This window comes from Eretmochelys imbricata, chromosome 15 (genome assembly GCF_965152235.1).
Source record: "Eretmochelys imbricata isolate rEreImb1 chromosome 15, rEreImb1.hap1, whole genome shotgun sequence".
In the NCBI taxonomy this organism is placed as follows: domain Eukaryota; kingdom Metazoa; phylum Chordata; order Testudines; family Cheloniidae; genus Eretmochelys; species Eretmochelys imbricata.
The window spans coordinates 27,715,759-27,735,512 of record NC_135586.1 but is presented as its reverse complement, the minus strand read 5'-3'; the positions used below and the strand labels follow the sequence as shown (position 1 = coordinate 27,735,512).

At 48.3% G+C, this 19,754-nt stretch overlaps 1 protein-coding gene across 1 annotated transcript in view; it reads right to left on the bottom strand.

Annotated features, from left to right (window-relative positions):
- Positions 1–19,754, bottom strand: part of CUX2 (cut like homeobox 2) — a 90,429-nt gene that overhangs the window by 45,882 nt on the left and 24,793 nt on the right. The window contains exon 3 of the mRNA XM_077835052.1: positions 9,767–9,845. Within this exon, the coding sequence (XP_077691178.1) occupies positions 9,767–9,845 (79 nt within the window). The remainder of the gene's footprint in view (positions 1–9,766; positions 9,846–19,754) is intronic.

Genomic DNA, 19,754 nt, shown 5'->3' with positions numbered 1-19,754 from the left:
AGCATCTTTTCCAAGGCTTTACTTGGGTCTGGAAGGCCAGTTCCTCAGTGGTATAAATCAGCATAGCCTGGCTGACTTCAATGGAGATAAATTGATTTATACCAATGGAGGACTGGCGCTAAAAGTTGCTTTCTACCTAGTATAAATGGTTACAAAAGTCTCCTCGTAAGACCAATTTGAACTCTCCAGTTTCTGATGAAGAAATCTTCTGGAAGAACAAAAGAATTGACTCCATACATTTTCTAAGACAGAAGATCAAAATGAAGCAAATATTAGTCAAAGACCAAAATGCTCCTTTGACACCTTTCAATTTCTACCTTGACGTTATGTATAAAAGACCTGATCCAATTCCTATGGAAGTTGATGGGAGTCTTTCCCCAGTCTTCACTAGGCTTTGGATATAGCCCATTGGGTCAAATTTTCAGTGCACCTTTATCCAAGTCTACAGTTTTTAAGGTGCAAAACTTCATCAGGTAACACCTGCAATTTAATCCATGTCAACATCAAGGTCCCCACCAATTAAAGACTTACACTGCTAAGTGAGCAGAATTAGTGAGTCTGTCAAAATGGAGGCCATTGATTGAAACTCTGGCCTTTTTCGTTCTAGCAAGATGAGCCAAATACATTCCTGGTAGAATGCCATTAACTTCATTGAGTTACCCCCAACGATGAATCTTGCCCAAGGAATCTACCGCCTGGTTTTCAGAAGAGGTCACCATTCCAAATGAAGGCAGTGGCATTCGGCACCTTTGAATAACAGGCTCTGAGCAAATAACTGTATCCCTGCACTGGCATCGCACCCTGATGGACGCACTGGTTCTTTTCCATCTCTTGCTGCAATTAGTTTATGAAAACCATTCTCCATTAATTTCTTCATGCAACCACCATTTCTGCCAAAATTCAGAGAACAATCCATTGTTGTTCATTTTGAAACGCAGCCGGGTGGTTTTCTTTATAGAAATAAAAGACCACACAACAAGACGACTGTCAAAATATGCATACTTAAAATGCCTGTAACTGAAGAATTGCTTTATCAAAGGAAATCCCATTTACTTTGTCTTGAAGAATTATTTGAGGCATCAGCTAAATGCCAGGCAGAGTGACTAAGGTACACAAGTTAAGCATGGGGGGCGGGGGGAGAAGCCTTCTGTTTGCTTTTAAATATGTCCAGCTAGTTTCTCACTACAGTAAAAGCAGCTGCATAAAGAATCACTCCAAATCCCCCTTTCTCAGCAAGAACCAAGAAGAGGAAAGGCTTGTTCTGATAATAATTATAGCAGGGGAAAGAAGAAAACATGCTCAAGTGAGGAGCAAAGCTTGTGTGCTCACTTTTCACCTCTGCAGCCGTGAGTCACTGCACAGCACTGATGTAAGATCAGTCTCTAAACCCGTTGAAGATCAGTCTCTTTTGTGCTACCCTAGTGCAGCTGGGCAAAGCAACGCACAGAAAGCGACTGCCCAAGGACAACGGCGAGTCGGTGCCAAAGCAAAGAACACAACCCAGGAGCTCTGGACTACCCATTAATCCCTAAAGATGGTTCCATCCAGATTCAAGAGGTGGTGGCTGGGGTGGGTAGAAGCTCACCAGCCGCTGCTCATTCTCTACTTGCTCTGTGGATAAAGAGATGATGTCCATTTCCTGGTCCAATCAGCATATGTCATGTGCATTAAGGTGGGCCCGATTCCCCGCTCACTTGCAGCAGTTTTACCGCAAGAGAACACTACGATTCCAGTGGAGTTACTCCTGATTTACCCAGACATGAGAGGAGAGTCAGATCCAATGTACCCAACGGTGGCCAAGAATCCCCCACACTGAGGTTTGGTCTGGTCTGAGCTCTCCTCATTGGAATCCCTGGCAAAAATGATTGAGTTAGAGGAACCAATGAAAGCCAGGGCTTACGATGGAAATCCCAGTGTCCCCTGAGCTAGGGATGGTCTTCGGCTTCTGGCTCAGGAGATCCAGAATATCTAATCCATTGAGCAAGTCACTTGGGGCCAAATTTTCAAAAGTGGCTTCTCACTGGAAATATTTACCAAGGGTCCTGGGGGATCCTCCAACACGGGCGATTTTGAAATCAAGATTGGCTGCTTTTCTTCAAGCACTGCTCTAGGCATTACTGTGGGGCAGGTCTCTGACCTGTTACCCAAGTGGTCAGACGAGCTGATCACAATGGGTCCTTCTGACCTTGCAATTGATGAATTGATGAATTCTGGATGCCCAGACTTAGAAACCCTGGCCCCACTTTTCAGAGCTTCTGAGCACTCTCAACTCCAGCCGAAGTCAGTGGGAGCTGCAGTTGCTCAATACCTTTGAAAAGCCAGGCCCAAATGTCTCACATTGGATGCCCCAAAAATGAAGCACCCAACCGTCCTGAAAATAATTGCTTTATTGTCTCTGTGCCTCAGTTTCCCTATGTTACATGAGAATAATAATACTAGCCAATAATATGATTACATCATGGTGGTGGGAGGCTAAATTCCTTGAATAATAGCTTGGATTTGCTGACTTTCCAAGCATGCTGCAAGAGATGCCAGTTTGATAGGGCTGTGAGAGACAGCATAGGGAATGCCCCTAATGATGATAGGGTAGAAAGGAGTTTCTGTAGGTGGCTGCCTGGCTGAGTCCCTGTCCTGATGAGGACTGTATTGCTGCTCGGATTTTATTATATTATTAATGATGTCTTGGATGTCCAGAGCGTCTTTTAAATTTTTAATTGGATAAGCGTCTTTTAAATTTTTTAAAATCTAAATAAATAAATACAAATAATGTTTATAAAGCGCTTTGAGATCCTTGGATTGAAGGGAACTAAAGATGTGCATCAGATTACTGTATATGAGCACTGAATAAACCTGATTTGCTGGTATAACTGATGGATTTATCCCCGGAAAAAGAAGCTACAGTAAAGAAACAAGTTAGTGGACAGTTGACTAAGGATTCCCGCTTAGCCGCAGCACAGTAGAAATTAACCCTTGCATCTTACCCTGGCACACATTAGCAGAAAGTGACACAATGAAATTAGAGGGCCATAAATTTAGAACCAATAAAAGGAAACCATGCCTTCCCACAGCATACAGTCCACTTGTCAAATTCCCAGCTACAGAGGGTCATCAGCTGAAGACATATAGCATGGCTGATTTTAAAAAGGATAATTTTACAGCCATTAATAACATTTGTAGCTATGCAAGCTAAGATAACGATATAGGTAATTAAACCTCATGATCCAGGGCCTAAGATGATAGACTGCTGGGTTGTGAAGGATTTCCCACCTCATTCCCACTGCACATACTGGTTAGGTGTATCACCAAGAGGGTCTTTTCTTGCTAGCCCCGGAAGCACCAGGGAACAGCCAATGCAGAATAAAAAGCTAGACAGACCAATGAGCCAATCTGTTATGGCAAATTCCTCTGTCTCTTTGTAACAAGAAATAATGTAATAGCAAAAATGTATGCCACTACCCTGTGTAATAAAGCCACGATGGAGTTTTGCCTGTATCAGCATTTCCATCTAGCTTCTTTCAGCAACCATACCTTTGCTGAAATAAAGATGACACATTTTCTAAACATTTCCTCTTCAGATGTGAGCCGTTTGCATTTTGATTATATATTTTTGGACCTGGGAGCTCCAAAGAAAACATTTGATCTTAAAACAGTGTATCGCCATTCCCTCCCGGCTAGCCCACGTGAGAGATGAGATTTTGTGTGATCTGTGGGCTAAACGGACGGTCCACATGTAGGCAACAGAGGCAATAAAATCAACTTGCCTAAGATCTACGTTTTAAAAATAGGGTTTGAAATTTAATATATCCCTTAATTTGGCCAACACATCTTAAAGGTCCAGCCAACCACATATGACCACCAACCATCTCTCTCAGATGTCCTTCATTTCAAGGGATGTAACTCACTGTAGTCCCAGAGAACCATCTGGTCCACACATGCGGTACCCCTCACCTCGAGTCTGATCTGCTGCCCGGTGATGCTAATGGCAAAGTTCCCATTGACTTTGACGATGCAGGATCAGAGCCTTTTATTGTTAGAAACAATTTACATCAGAAATGAAGCATCATGAGGCTGGGCTCACAGGAAGAACCATTGACAGTAAAGGGAGTGGTGCCTATGACATTGGAAGAATCATTCTGAGTGTCCCTCATCTTAGGTTTGTATATCACATTTCAGCCCCCTGCCTCCTGTACCAGTTTGGGGCAAGTGGAGAGGTCTGTTACTGACTATGGGCCCAACCCTGCTAACGCCGACACAGGTGTGTAATTCTACTCACAAGGGAGGCAACTCACACTGGCGGAATTAGGCACATGCATCAGTGTTTGCAGGACCAGTCCTATGAAAACAACGCGTGGATTAAAATGATATTGGCTTTGTGTGGCAATTACTAACCCATTTGTGCACACAATGCTTAATTAAATGACTAACTTACTTTGATTTCATTAGAGCCTCACCTCACAAGAGATCAAACCACCTGTTTTTTTAAATACTTGAATGCAAAACGTAGTCTTTTTTTAAAAATAAAAATTGGCCTGGTATTTTTCTCAACTCACCGATGCCAAATACAGCCACTAGCGGGTGCTATTGCACACTATTTTAACGTTCACAACTTCACAGGGAAGGAGAATGTCTTTCACTGATGCGTCCGTAAGAGTTGGGTTTTCGGCTTCGTTAGGAAACCTTGGTAACGCTTCCAGGAAAACCCAATTCCCTGGTAAAGAAAAGACAAAATACCTTTCCACACTCTGCCGCAGAGAGACTGAAACCCGCTGGGGACGTGAGCATGTTTGGGGAAGCAGAGTGCCGACGAGGGATGGCATCCATCCAGCTGCATGGCTCCGAGCTGAAAGTCTGGAGGTGTCTGCAATATAGAGGGGATCTGACCTTGCACATCTCACAGTGAAGGGACTGCTGCAGATTCCCCATTCTGATCCTTTCGGGGGTATTTGCATTAGGGGCTTTGGGCCCTAATCCTGGAAGTCGTCATGCACAGGAGCAGGGTCTTGGTTTGGTTCCATCTCTAACCTGCAGCCGGGATCATGATGGGTCAAACCTGAATGTCCCTGCTATACTGAGTCCTCATGAAAGCAAAGCCCTTCCTGCAGTCAGGGGGAGCAGTGAGTGCTCAGGATACCCCAGGATTTGGCCCCTGAGCACCAACGGGAATTGTGCCTGAAGATGCGCGGAGTCCAAACTGAGCAAGGACCTCTGGGGTGGGCCCTACAACTTAGATCTTTTAATCTAAACATTGTCAGTAACTGAAGGTTGTGCCCTCGGGAACTGACCTTCAGTACGCTTTAGCTCTGCAGCCCTAGTGATGGGGGACCCCTGAAGGGTCAGAGGCCCAGTTCCAAGCTGAACCCCTCCCACCAGGAACTCAAGCTGAAACTCCCAGCTCACCTCATGTCCCATCTCGAAATACAAGAGTTGGTCAAACTTTCAAGAACTCTGAAGAAGAGTTAGCTTGGGGTTTGTGGGCTGGGTGAACGTTCTGGATGGTTCTTATTGCCTCTGAACCAGCGTTCCCCCCGCTTTGATTAATACAGGGCCCAAGAAAGGCCAGCGTTAATGTTCAGGAGATGTTCTGAGGCTGCCCATCCAGCCCCACTAAAGTCAATGCAGAGACATGGGTGGTATAGAACTGAATTTGGCCTGATGTTTCTAACTCAACATTTTGGCTCTTGCTGCCCTGGATTTTGGGGTTATATTTTCCACTCAGCTTGGCTGTTCTTACCCGAGTTATTCACTGAATAATTCATTGGCCTTCCCGGGTCCTGAAACGTTCCAGCTCCATGTGATACTCACGGAACATTACTCTAGTTAACGTCTAATTACACATTACATCAAAGTTGCCGTGAAGCTGCACAGAGCGGCTGCAGAACGACGACGCATCTCCAGCAAACTACACCGTGCCTGGCACGTTGAGGGACTCCAGACGGCGGGATCGCTCAGCACTGGCAGGAAGGGAGAGCCTCACTCACAGTTACCCATCCATTTCCAGACCACAGCCGTCCCCTGGCTTTTAACTCTCCCATGCTCCCCCCACATGTCCCTGCCCTCATTGCCACGTCCTCCCTCATCCCTCGTCCCCAGAGCCAGCTCCGCCACCTGGGACTCCTTCACCTCTGGGCCCAGTTCTGCAGCCCTTGCTTGGGCAAACATTCCCATTGATACTCAAGTCAAGAGGCCAAATGCTGCTGCTGTTGGTATCAGCAGGAGACTGCAGGACTGGACCCTCATTCATCCCTTCTCCATGCAGCTGACCATGAAACCTCCCTCGCCACTACTGGCTGACCCTGGCAGGGCATTTCCCCGTCTCCCATCTGCAAGGCTCTCTCTGGGCTGGTTCCATGAGCAGCTTGCTGGCAGAGCCGGCCAAGCCCACTAGCTCGCCTTCAGCAACCCCGCACGCACGGAGGCCTGTCACGTGACATTGCTGTTGAAAGTTAACAGCATGTCTTCCCATGTCGTCTGGCATTAGCGGGAGTGACCCAGCACCGCTCCCTGCACGAATCGGGTCAGGGAAGGTGCACGGAACCCCTCTGAGACCCCAGATGCAGCCCTGCTGAGCACCCAGCCCCGCGTGGGGAGTGAGGGGAGGGCTAGTTACTTTCCTTACCCCCTGAGTGCCCTTTGGGAAAGCAGCAGTATCCTCCTGGCGGAAATGCTACACCTAGTGCCCAACCCCAGTCACTCAGTGGCCACGTGGTGAGGGAAGGAATTTCTCCAGCTCACAAGGTCACCGCAAAGTGATAGCAGCTGCTACTCCTGTCTTAGGGCCTGCATGGCCATGGTAGCCCCCCTACCTCCCCATGTGCAGGCAGAAGCAGGGGCTGCACCTGCTCTGGATTCAGGGGTGCAGGAGCCTCCAGACACCTGGTACCCCCAGTGCAGGGACCAATGGCTGGTGGAGCCACCCGGTGACAGATCCACCACCCCTGCTCCATCCTGCACATGCCCCCAGACAGCCCCTGCAGAGCTAGGAGAAGGGACCTCCCCCTGCAGAGCGGAGCCCCTCTGGACAAGAGGAAGGGGCAGGATTTGGGACTAAGATCTGAGCCGCACTTAGGCTGACACAGTTACAGTGCTCAGGCATGTGAAAAATTCACAACCGAAGTGCCATAGTTCTGCTGACCTAAGAATTCTTCTATCAGCCTTGCTCCCGTTGTTGGGGAGGTGGATCAATGGGAAAAGCCCTTTCATCGCTGTAGGCTGTGTCTACGCTCGGGGCTTACAGCGGAGCAGCTACAGCTAGAGTTAGCTGGACAGACAGAAGACCTTGTTTGGGTGACCAGACAGCAAGTGTGAAAAATCGGGATGGGGGTGGGAGGTAATAGGTGCCTATATAACACAAATCCCTGGATATTGGGACTGTCCCTATAAAATCGGGACATCTGGTCACCCCTAGGCCTTGTCTACACCAGGGATTTGCTCCAATTTCAGCCATCAGTGTAGACAGGCACAGCTGCTATTTGCACTGACAAAGTATGCCCCTGCTGGAAATCGGTATCCACTTGGCCAGTGCAAACAGTGGCTGTTCCAGTCTACACCACGAATTACACCCGTGCAGCTATGCTGCTGGCTGAAACAGAGGCAAATCCTCAATGGAGGCAACACGCTCCGTTCCCCCTGCATCTCCCTCTTCTTCAGCCCATGTGCTCACCTACTTCTCCCCAGTCACTCCGCTAACAAGCCCCTTCCCTCCAGCCCAGGGCTGCGCCTTGTGAGTTTGCCCAACGCGAGACAGAAATCAGCCGCCCTGCTACACAAGTCAAAGGGAGGCTTAAATCAAATCTTCCTCGGCAACAATGACATTAATTATGCTTTTAACACATTTTACTGCTTTTTTCCCCCCTCACTTCAGGCCACATCTGTGTGAACAATATCGAAAAGATTTACGATCTTCTTTCGTAATTGCAGCCACACAGCCCCGCTCACTTATCAAAATACTCGCTGAGCAATCAGCCTCCGCCGGGGAGCCGTGTTGACAGCAGCCATTCAGAACAAAAACGTTGAATCAGGACTTGTGTGTCGCTTCGAAAGTAGTCTACAAAGAATCTGCCTGTCAAGGAATGCATCGAGATGGCTAAAATTACAGGAGTGAGAGCCCGCGCTGAGGTGGGGTCTGCGTGGGGAGGGTGAACGAATAGATCCGGGCTCCGGAAACAGCTCTGACATTTGGTTCTCGTATCGCAGGATAAAATTTAATGAGGACAAAAATATGTCTCCTGAATTCCCCTAAGAAATCATTAAAACATTTTGTTATTCCTAAATGTCTGCCCGATGAGTTAGTGTCCCTGCCGGAGCCCTCCTGCACCTTGCAACTCTTCATCCTCTGACTTGACAGCTCGACTGGTTCTTCGATACCGGGAGACTCCTTCCTGCCAAGCACTGCATGAGCGAGGGTTCGCGTAATGCAAAGGGCCCCTGGTACGACACACGGGGCTCTCTGTTAGGAGTTACTGCTCAAGCCTACGCAGGGCCAGGCACCAAATCCACCAGTGGGGGGGCCAGAGTCTGGTGAAGGTGCGGGGGAGGCCACACTACGCAGAGCCTCTAGTCCTTTCCCAAAGGGAGCTCTGAGCATGGCAGCAGCTAGCCCTATTTTTCTAGGGACACAGAGACTTGACAAGCTCGCACAGCCCATGAGGCAGAACCAGGGTTAGAACCCAGGACTCCTGAATGCTAGTCCAGCACCCAAACCGCTGCACCACACTGCTTTGCTCCACGGACAACTTTGGCAGGAGGCAGAGTTGGCTGCTGGTTGGCCACGAATCAGGGTGCCAGGCCCAGTTCTGCCGCTGGACTTCGCCAAGTTGCTTTACTCCTCTGTGCCTCAGTTTCCCTATCTATAAGATGGGGACAACACAGTCTTGCTAAACCAGTTGTGAACATTTACCAGACCAGGCACCAAATCTGCTCACCCGCCCTGACCACTGTGACGAGATTGAAAAACCCAACATTATTTTACTTGCCCATCAAACCCTCGCTAGTTACCCCAGATGAGCTGACAAGCAGGATTTTGCAAGGCTGCGGGAATACCATTCGCACAGGGCTGTGTGACCCTGTGCTAGAAAGCATTGTTGTTATTACTGAGCACGGAGGGGCGGACGGTTCATTCTAGGCTCAGGATGCCCAGTTACTGTATGTTAACCTTGGGGTCAGCCTTGATTGGCTCTCCTTTCAAAAGAGCTCAGACAACATACAGATAGGCATGAACAGTGCTAGGTGTAGGGTTCGGTGGATGTCCCGATGCGTGTTTAAACCCCCTACATGTCCTTGTTGGGAGCTGGGCTGTAAAAGGAGCTCAGTCATTGTAGTTAACTTACTGTCAAAAACACAACTGGGGATAGAAGCCATGTTATTACAAGGCTCGAGCAAATGTATTTCTTTTCTAATGTCAAGATACATTTGGCTCACGTGCCACAATACAAGAATGGCAAAAGCTGCTTCCACTTTGTCTGTGCCACCTGCTCGGATCTCAAAAAGAACATGGAAAAGTTAGTGGCCACCATCCCGGCTGTGATGCAGGGAGATCAAACACTGAGGATGCAGTGCCATGGCCCAAAGGACACTGGAAGGAGACCCGATTCTGGGCAATTGGAGGGATGGATAACATGAGAGATAGAGCTGCAGAAAGCCCTGAGCACCAGGACAGGGCAGTGATGCTGTGGCATGCAGCATACACAGCAATCCTTGCTTCTAATGGCTGCTGGGCGGTCTGTTCTCAACATTAATTATTCAGCTAAGTAGCCAAAGCATTCCTTACCTGGTGCTCCAATTAATTGCTTGTAAACACTGAGGAAAGCCGTCTCAGCCTCCTTGCTTCTTTTACTAAGTGCAATCACCTGAGGGAAAACAGAAATAGGAGGTGAGGAAATGCGAAACCAGGGCTTCAAAGAAGAGAAGAAATCCCTGAAGGCCGGACTCTGGTCCCAGCTAGGTCGGCATGAATCTGGAGTCTCTCCCATCCAAGCCACAGGCAGATCTTCCTGGCATACGCATGGATTGCAGCAGGGATACTCCAGCTTGGCACGAGTGTAACGGAGACCAGAATCCGTGCCCCGCTGCAGAGTTAATAATTACCACCTACACTCTCCTCACACCGCTGGGGCTGTGCAACTGCATCCACTGCAAAGCTGCTGGGTCTGTTCTCGAACCAGTAAGCAGCACTTAACAGCCTTTGACCCTTCGTTTTATTGCTTGGTGCCGCTTCTGGTCATCAGTGATGATTGCTGGGGTTTTTCTGGCTCACTCTAGGAATTATTTTTAGCAGAGGTCACCGCTGACTTTAAGATTATAATACAGCAACGCAGAGTCGGAGCGCCTCTAGGGCATGCTGCAGGACCCTGTTTGATCAAGTTGCTTCTGCCAGAACTACAGCGGTCTAACAAGGAACTGGGGTGGGAGAAGGAATTGAACCCCAAACCGAGGTCCCTATGACAAGAGGAATGACAAAAGAAAAAGATTCCACAAAGTTTACAACGGATCTTGCATTGATGACCTAACTGACCTGTGCAGTGTTTAGATCCCACAGAGACAGGGAGAACCCGGTGTGAATTTCCTAGGCCCTGTAGGTCAATTTACAGCACACAAACCTGTTCCACCAACTTGTTTGCTTTTCGCCTTTGGATGTTTTGCCAACTCCCATGATCTTCTAACGATCTTATTTAATGGAAACCCGGAAGATGCAGCCACATCCACACGTGGTGCCCCGCTGCGAAGCTCTTTGCACGGTCTAGTTCTATTACGTGGTTTGTCTAGTTGACCAGAGTTGAAAATGGGACTGGTATATTCGTATGTGAACACTGGAGGTGATATTTCCAGGGAAGGGCCTTACGGGCACTTTATAAAAAGCCCAGGGATATCGGAATGAATATTAATGCTACTTGGTATGTGTCTAGCCCCTTTCATCAAATGCACGGAGAACATTTAACTGAACTGTTATCTCTGTAGTACAGATACGAAAGTGGGGAATGGGCTCTGCCACAGACTTCCCCTGAGACCACAGGCATGTCACTTAGCCTTTCTGGCCCAGATCCTGGGAGAAATTAAGGCTCCATTGAAATCAATGGAAGTTAGGAGCCTAACTACCTCTGAAGATCTGTGCCTCGGCTCCTCAACTGCATAACATAAACATAAAAAAGAAGCTTACAAGAAGTGGAAGGTTGGACATATTACCAGGGAAGAGTATAAAAATATTGCTCGGGCATGTAGGAATGAAATCAGGAGGGCCAAATCGCACCTGGAGCTGCAGCTAGCAAGAGATGTCAAGAGTAACAAGAAGGGTTTCTTCAGGTATGTTGGCAACAAGAAGAAAGCCGAGGAAAGTATGGGCCCCTTACTGAATGAGGGAGGCAACCTAGTGACAGAGGATGTGGAAAAAGCTAATGTACTCAATGCTTTTTTTGCCTCTGTCTTCACTAACAAGGTCAGCTCCCAGACTGCTGTGCTGGGCATCACAACATGGGGAGTAGATGGCCAGCCCTCTGTGGAGAAAGAGGTGATTAGGGACTATTTAGAAAAGCTGGACATGCACAAGTCCATGGGGCCGGACGAGTTGCATCCGAGAGTGCTGAAGGATTTGGCGGCTGTGATTGCAGAGCCAGTGGCCATTATCTTTGAAAACTCGTGGCGAACGGGGGAAGTCCCAGATGACTGGAAAAAGGCTAATGTAGTGCCAATCTTTAAAAAAGGAAGGAGGAGGATCCTGGGAACTACAGGCCAGTCAGCCTCACCTCAGTCCCCGGAAAAATCATGGAGCAGGTCCTCAAAGAATCAATCCTGAAGCACTTATATGAGAGGAAAGTGATCAGGAACAGTCAGCATGGATTCACCTTCAGGGGAAGGTCATGCCTGACTAATCTAATCGCCTTCTATGATGAGATTACTGGTTCTGTGGATGAAGGGAAAGCAGTGGATGTATTGTTTCTTGACTTTAGCAAAGCTTTTGACACGGTCTCCCACAGTATTCTTGTCAGCAAGTTGAAGTATGGGCTGGATGAATGCACTATAAGGTGGGTAGAAAGTTGGCTAGATTGTCGGGCTCAACGGGTAGTGATCAATGGCTCCATGTCTAGTTGGCAGCCGGTGTCAAGTGGAGTGCCCCAAGGGTCGGTCCTGGGGCCGGTTTTGTTCAATATCTTCATTAATGATCTGGAGGATGGTGTGGATTGCACTCTCAGCAAATTTGCGGATGATACTAAACTAGGAGGAGCGGTAGATACGCTGGAGGGCAGGGATAGGATACAGAGGGACCTAGACAAATTGGAGGATTGGGCCAAAAGAAATCTGATGAGGTTCAACAAGGACAAGTGCAGAGTCCTGCACTTAGGACGGAAGAACCCAATGCACCGCTACAGACTAGGGACCAAATGGCTCGGCAGCAGTTCTGCGGAAAAGGACCTAGGGGTGACAGTGGACGAGAAGCTGGATATGAGTCAGCAGTGTGCCCTTGTTGCCAAGAAGGCCAATGGCATTTGGGGATGTATAAGTAGGGGCATAGCGAGCAGATCGAGGGACGTGATCGTCCCCCTCTATTCGACATTGGTGGGGCCTCATCTGGAGTACTGCGTCCAGTTTTGGGCCCCACACTACAAGAAGGATGTGGATAAATTGGAAAGAGTCCAGCGAAGGGCAACAAAAATGATTAGGGGTCTGGAACACATGACTTATGCGGAGAGGCTGAGGGAACTGGGATTGTTTAGTCTGCAGAAGAGAAGAATGAGGGGGGATTTGATAGCTGCTTTCAGCTACCTGAGAGGTGGTTCCAGAGAGGATGGTTCTAGACTATTCTCAGTGGTAGAAGAGGACAGGACAAGGAGTAATGGTCTCAAGTTGCAGTGGGGGAGGTTTAGGTTGGATATTAGGAAAAAATTTTTCACTAGGAGGGTGGTGAAACACTGGAATGCGTTACCCAGGGAGGTAGTAGAATCTCCTTTCTTAGAAGTTTTTAAGGTCAGGCTTGACAAAGCCCTGGCTGGGATGATTTAATTGGGGATTCGTCCTTCTTTGAGCAGGGGGTTGGACTAGATGACCTCCTGAGGTCCCTTCCAACCCTGAGATTCTATGATAACAGGGATAACAGCCCTGCCCTGGCCCCTGGGGTCCTGGGAGGTTAAAGGCATTAACATTTGGGAGGTACTGGGGCTGTCTAAGTAGATACACAGAGGGGGACACACTTTGGGTGATGTCATGCTGGGAGTTGGCACATGTGGGAACAGACCCAATGTCTCCCCTGCTTTCAGATCTCCATGTCAGTGCTCCGCACATCCCTCCCACTGGGGTCAGTCTTTGCTCTCTGATAGCCGGGGGTAATGGGACTTTCAAGCAATCAGAGGCTAGGGACACTCAAAGCTCGGGATCACATCCCTGACCATCTTGGCTAATAGCCACTGACGCACCTATCCTCCATGAACTTATCTAATTCTTTTTTGAACCCAGTTATAGTTTTGGCCTTCACAACATCCCCTGGCAAGGAGCTCCACAGGTTGACAGGGCGCTGTGTGAAGAAATACTTCCTATTGTTTGTTTTATACCCGCTGCCTATTCATTTCATTGGCTGACCCGGGTTCTTGTGTTATGAAAGACACGAACTCTCGCTGGTACCTACCAGGCTCCCCACGCAGCCACCCTCGCTGCAGAGGCAACAGCACAAAGAATCCCACTTAGAAGAACCTGGTGGAACATCAGCACTGGGCACCTCCAAGCAAAGCCAACTTGTCAGTGCCTCCCTCTAATGCCTCACCCTAGTGAAAGCAGTCAGTGAAATTTCACTGGGGACAGGTAGTGCATTTCAGCTTGCCTTCCCAGCTGCCACTCAACCCCCAAGTGATCAGGAAACCCCCAGCAATCATTAAACTCAGCTAATCATCTGTCAGAGACGTGGGCGAGCCTCCTTCTCAACTCTTCAGTGAGAGTGAGCAGAAAAACGTACACACACGCACACCCCCCCCCCCACACGATCACCCCCACGTGTCTAGCTCAGAGCCATATGCCCAGCCCCAAGATGAGCCCAGAAGAGACACTATCTTGTAGCTCTCTGCTAGGAATCATAGCAGTGATCCGGTGCGAGCAACCCTAAGCCCCATGTTAATGCGCCATGTTAGCCGTACGCTAAGCACCATGTTAGTGGAGTCCATTCCAGCCCTAGGAGCAAGCCAGACTCCTACTAGTCAGCTGCTGTACAGCACTCTTCAGTGACAGGTCTCCCAGTGCTCCACCAGGGAAGATCAGTATCATTATCCCCTTGTTACAGACAGGGAACCTCAGGCAAAGAGAGCTCAGCTGAGTTGTCCAAGGTCACACAATGAGTTAGTGGCAGAACCAAGAAGAGAAGACAGGTTTCCCGACTCCTGGTCCCGTGCTGTATCCACCAGACCAGCAAACTATGCAGCTCGCTCGGCTTTATTTGCTTCTAACTGAAGGCGGCTTAGTGCTATCCCTGACTCTGGAGAATATGCCTTATTCCCACAACGTTACACACGTGGAACCCCCGTATCGTGGTCGACAGAAATGGCTCCAACAGCCCCCAGGATAGCCAACCCTGCTGACATGGGCCGGCAGAGAGGCCAGCCAGTGCGCTCACCATGCTTCATTACGTGCTTCACAGTCAGCATTAAGAAGCAGCACACTATCTATGTGCATGAATCCGTCCGCGGGAGGAAAAGCACCTGGCTGTTAAGGAGGAGAAAGATACGGCTGGCCAGTCACAAGGCGTTTACCTCGCCCTTCTCCACGGCCCTGAAATCCTGCCAGATGCAAGCAGCTGTGCTTCCATTCCCAGGTGTTGTCTGTTACGCTATGTCCCATCATTAGAGCTGGGAGCTGGACCTTCCACGCACTGGGCAGTTATTTTAACATGGAACCCAGAAACCCAAGAGAGGGCTCAGGGGGAGCCCCACAGAGGGCAGACATGAGCAAGACAGGAAACACGACTTTGCAGCTAAGCCACAACACCGCACTGGGATTCGAGAGACCTGGGTTCAACCCTTGGCTCTGCTACAGACTCACTGTGTGACCTTGGTCAAGTCACTTCTTTCTGTGCCTGTTTATCCACCTGCAAGACAGGGATGATAATGACATTACAGCTGTTGCTTGTCCAGTCTATTTAGATTGCAGACAGGGGCAGGACCACCTCTATTAGTCTGTCCAGTGCCAAGGGCAATAAAGCCCCACCAGAGACCGCGACTCTGAGCACTACTGTAATATAAATATAATAACAACCACGACAGCATTAGCAGGCAGAGAAATGTTTATCTGGCTGTGGTTCTGTAGCCACTGGCCCATTTACTCCCAATACATCTCTGCTGCCCCATGGAAGGCAGGAGTTCCCAAGTGCCCACGTGGCAGTGAGAAGGGAGGAGGTTGTCAAAAGGATCCATGGAATTAAACAAAGTAACTAGTTTACACCCTGAGTCCTTTGCCTTTGGCTAAATTCCTAACACTACAGTAATGTCACACCAAGATAAATCATTGATGCGCTTTGCATCAATGAAAATTATAATTTAATGCTGGAGCTTAAATAAGAGATAAGAATTTCACCTTTTATTTAAACAGCAGGCTGCTGAGCTGGGTCCAACACCACACACCCCGAAAAGCCTCGCCCACGCTGACATCTTCAGGTCAGGGTGAGATGGCTGAGACCCCCAGTTCCCCCACCCCTTTGCTTTCAGTCCTTGCAGACCCTGGGGGCCTTCCCATCAGGGTGCATCACCAGTACCATGCCACCTCCCAGAGGGACCGCGGCCAGACTCCCGCTGTGCAATTCAGAAGTAACTAAACTCTGCCGCGTTGCATGGCTAACAACAGACCAATATATTAGTCCTGCCGCAATATCCCCCATTCAACATTGATGTGCATGAATCTTTTACTCCAGTTAACTTTTCAGCATTTGCCTACACAATCCTGGTGGTGTTTCTTACCTGCTCCCACCTGACTGCAGAGCTCTTTGTTCACTAAGGTCCTGACCCGCTAAAGGTTTTAAAGGTGCCTACATAGCCTGGAGAATCTGGATCAAAGTGACTTTGCTCAGAACTTTCACGTTCATCCCTGACGGGTTTGCCTTGCTTTTGCTGATGCCGGACAGCATGATCCATCACTTTCCACCACTTGGATAGACGGGAAAAAAAGAGGTTAAAATTAGGGAGCCCGGGACAGGCAAATATCCCCTTCCAAAGAGCATCTCTGTGCTACCGCTTGGATTTTGCTCCAAGCACGAGCTGCACAGAGACTGAATTGAGGAGTCTAGCCTAAGGACTCAGCAGGTCTCTGAAGGCTGTGGAGAGGAAGTTTGCATCAGCGCTGCTTGGAATTGGATAATCAACGATCACCTGGCTCTTTCACTAGCACTAAAGTCTCTGCTCCTGCCAAGAGTAGCATCCAGCTGAGCCTCCAGGCAACACCCCTGACCTCGCTGGGGCACTAAGTAGCCATGACAATCTGCCCACGTGCTGTCACTTGTGGGAGCAGACCCTGAATTCGTAACAAAAAAGTTAGGAGAAAAGGCTGAAACCGCAGCGGTGAGTGTGACTGGGATGGCGTCTGTCTAGCCACCAACTCACTGCAGGCTGCCTGGTTTAGCAAGCTGAGAACCAGACTGGGAGCCTGGAATCGCAGGGTTCTAATTCTCTCTCCTCCACTGACTGGCTGGCAACGTCTGGGGCCAGTTACTGGGCCGAGTAATGTGTCAGATTCAAGTGGCAGGTAGGCAAGTAAAAGGAAGTGGCCCAGGGTACTTAGCCCTTCTGATAACAGAACACACTGAATGAGCTATAGCGTATAGGTTTTCTAGAGTGCTCACGGCAGGAGTACCCGAGAGCCTCACTGATATTAATGCATTTATCCTCGAGTAGGAAAGTATTACTACTCCTGTTTCACTTATGGGGAAGACTGAGGCACAGAGAGGTTAGATCCTGAGGGCCAGATTCACGAAGAGATTTAGAATCCTAGCTTCCTAGAAGATAGGAGCCTAGATTCCTTTTTGGGGTCTGGGCCTTAGGCCCATTCTGACGTGCTTTGCTGAACTGGGGCCGCAGTGATTTACCAAGGCCCCCAGGAAGTCTGCGCCAAAGCTTGGAACAGGCTCATGATCTCCCACATCCCAGCTCAACGCCTAACCATGGATTTCGTTGTCTGACTTTAGACAGCCAGGCTCGAAAACTTTGGGTTTGACCTCCCGGTGCCTCCTTTTCCCCATCCTCATGGAGGCACTGGACAGATTCACTACTGAATGTTCATTCCGTGCTTGAAAGTGTAGACCACTGATTGCGTAAGTGCTCAGGGTTATGGTAAAGCCCCTGGACCAACCTGCACTATTATAACAGAATTCCATTTATTCCAGAAAAAGTCAAGGACCAAAAAATATTGCCCTGTGTTAATTTCTCCTTGGAAAGGATCCCTGAACCTTTACCCTGAATCTCACCAGGAAGCAAGGCTAATTCTCAGCGTCTCAGGGAAAAACCCATCAGATACATTGTACTCTAACATTCGCAATAACTCCAGAGCTAAAAATAAGACGAGTAGCTTGTCTGTATTAATAATCACCTTCCACCCAAGGAAGGGCAGTGGTCTCGTGCACCTCTAGAAAGAGAGCCACGTCCTATTTGAAGCTAAAACTGACCTGGTCCCAACTGGCAGAAGTGGTATGAGCAATGGTGAAATCAGTTACACCAATCACAGATTTGATAATTATTGAATGAAGTCCTAACTTCCAGCCGCAGCACAGTGGGAGCTTCACAATCGCTCCAATTTAAAGGGGTGAGAGGTTTGGGGTTTTTTCCCCCTTCTCATTGCTAGAAAAGCGTCCAACCTCCACACAAGAGTGAATTTAAATTGCTTGTCATTCAAAACAAAAGCAAACCACTCATTTGTAATTTAGCAGCCACCTGAGCAAACCCCCTCCACGCTCACAGTCACTAGAGCACAAAGATCATTTTTCTATTGTTAAAATTGCATAAGCCATGGCTTTTTTTAGCATCTTATACACTTACCCACTTTCTCATTCTAGTGCTTCCAGCATCTATGAAATTTGGGGGCTTTCTTTAGCATTTCACAAACAAATTCAGCTTCAGGGGGTTTGAAAGAGCAAACCACAAACACAGCGGCAGTAGGCCAGTAACGCAAGCAGAAAACTATCAGAGCTGGGTGTGCATTTTAACTGGACAAAGTTCCGGTCTCTGCACTACCCAGCTGCACATCCTCTCTAGGTGGTTTTAGAAGCCCTGATTTAAGGCTTCTCCTTTTTACATCAGGAGAGGCTACTGCAGGGCTTCTGCACTAGAATACAATGTCCCTATGGTGCCGGTCTTACAGCCCTTTTCCAGCTCTGGCCTGTACAATACAATGAATGCAGACTTTGCCTTCCCAAGACTCACCGTTCTAAAGCAGTTGTTTTATCAGCCAAGAACCAGAGAACTGGGTTACTGACATTCATTAGCAATTCACTAGCACAACAAAAGGGCACGATGGCTCAAGGTCAACATTTTCAAACTTGGATGCTTACAATTAGCCACCTAAATACATACTAAGGACCCGATGGCATCTACCGAAGTCAGTGGAAAGACTTCCATTAATTTCGGTGGGCACGGGTTGTGGCCTAGCCACTCACTAGAAGTGGCCTGGTTGTCAAAGGTGCTGAGCACGCACAGCTGAAGTGGAAAACAGGCCATTTGTCCTGGTGCCTCAATGAACATAGGTGCCTAAGCTTGGAGCACCCACGTTTCAAGCTGATGACCCATGTCAGTGACACGTAACTTTCCATTTCAAATAGGCAGAGGGATGTCACTGGAGAGGAAACAATGTTATGGTAGCCCAATTTTTACTTTATAAAAGCATCACCTCAGTATCACTGGGGCTGAGACGAGAACTATTGAGTGTTGACTCTACAACTTGTACAAAAAGCGCCTTAACTCGTCCCATGGAGCAATGGATTAGGAAAGAGCAGAAATTGTACAGAATCCTGTTTTCTCCTTGGGTTTTACGTTTGTCAAGAGGGCCCAGTGGGGATACACTGGGATTCAGGAGACCTGTATTCTGGTCCCAGCTCTGCCATTGACTCACTGAGCAAATCATTCCTGTCCTCTGTGCCTCAATTTCCCCATCTGCAATGTGTGGCTAACTCTGCCTCCCTGCTTACGGAAATCACTGAGATCGATATCAATCAAAAGCTCAAGGTGCTTCAACATTTTTTCCCCATTTTTAAATAGTTTTGGGGTTTCATAAAACCTGTAATATTCAAATGGAAAACAGACAAGCGTTCATTCTAGTCAGAACCAAAAAGTATGCAATAGACATGTTAAAATTCACACACAATAGAGGGTAATACTTCCAGTACTGAACTTGTTTCTTTTTCCTATGAATGAACAAAATCATTAAGTACACACATGCACCTCTGTGCACACGCATACAAACACGTGTAGTTAAAGAGTAGAATCATAGAATCATAGAATATCAGGGTTGGAAGGGACCCCTGAAGGTCATCTAGTCCAACCCCCTACTCGAAGCAGGACCAATTCCCAGTTAAATCATCCCAGCCAGGGCTTTGTCAAGCCTGACCTTAAAAACCTCTAAGGAAGGAGATTCTACCACCTCCCTAGGTAACGCATTCCAGTGTTTCACCACCCTCTTAGTGAAAAAGTTTTTCCTAATATCCAATCTAAACCTCCCCCACTGCAACTTGAGACCATTACTCCTCGTTCTGTCATCTGCTACCATTGAGAACAGTCTAGAGCCATCCTCTTTGGAACCCCCTTTCAGGT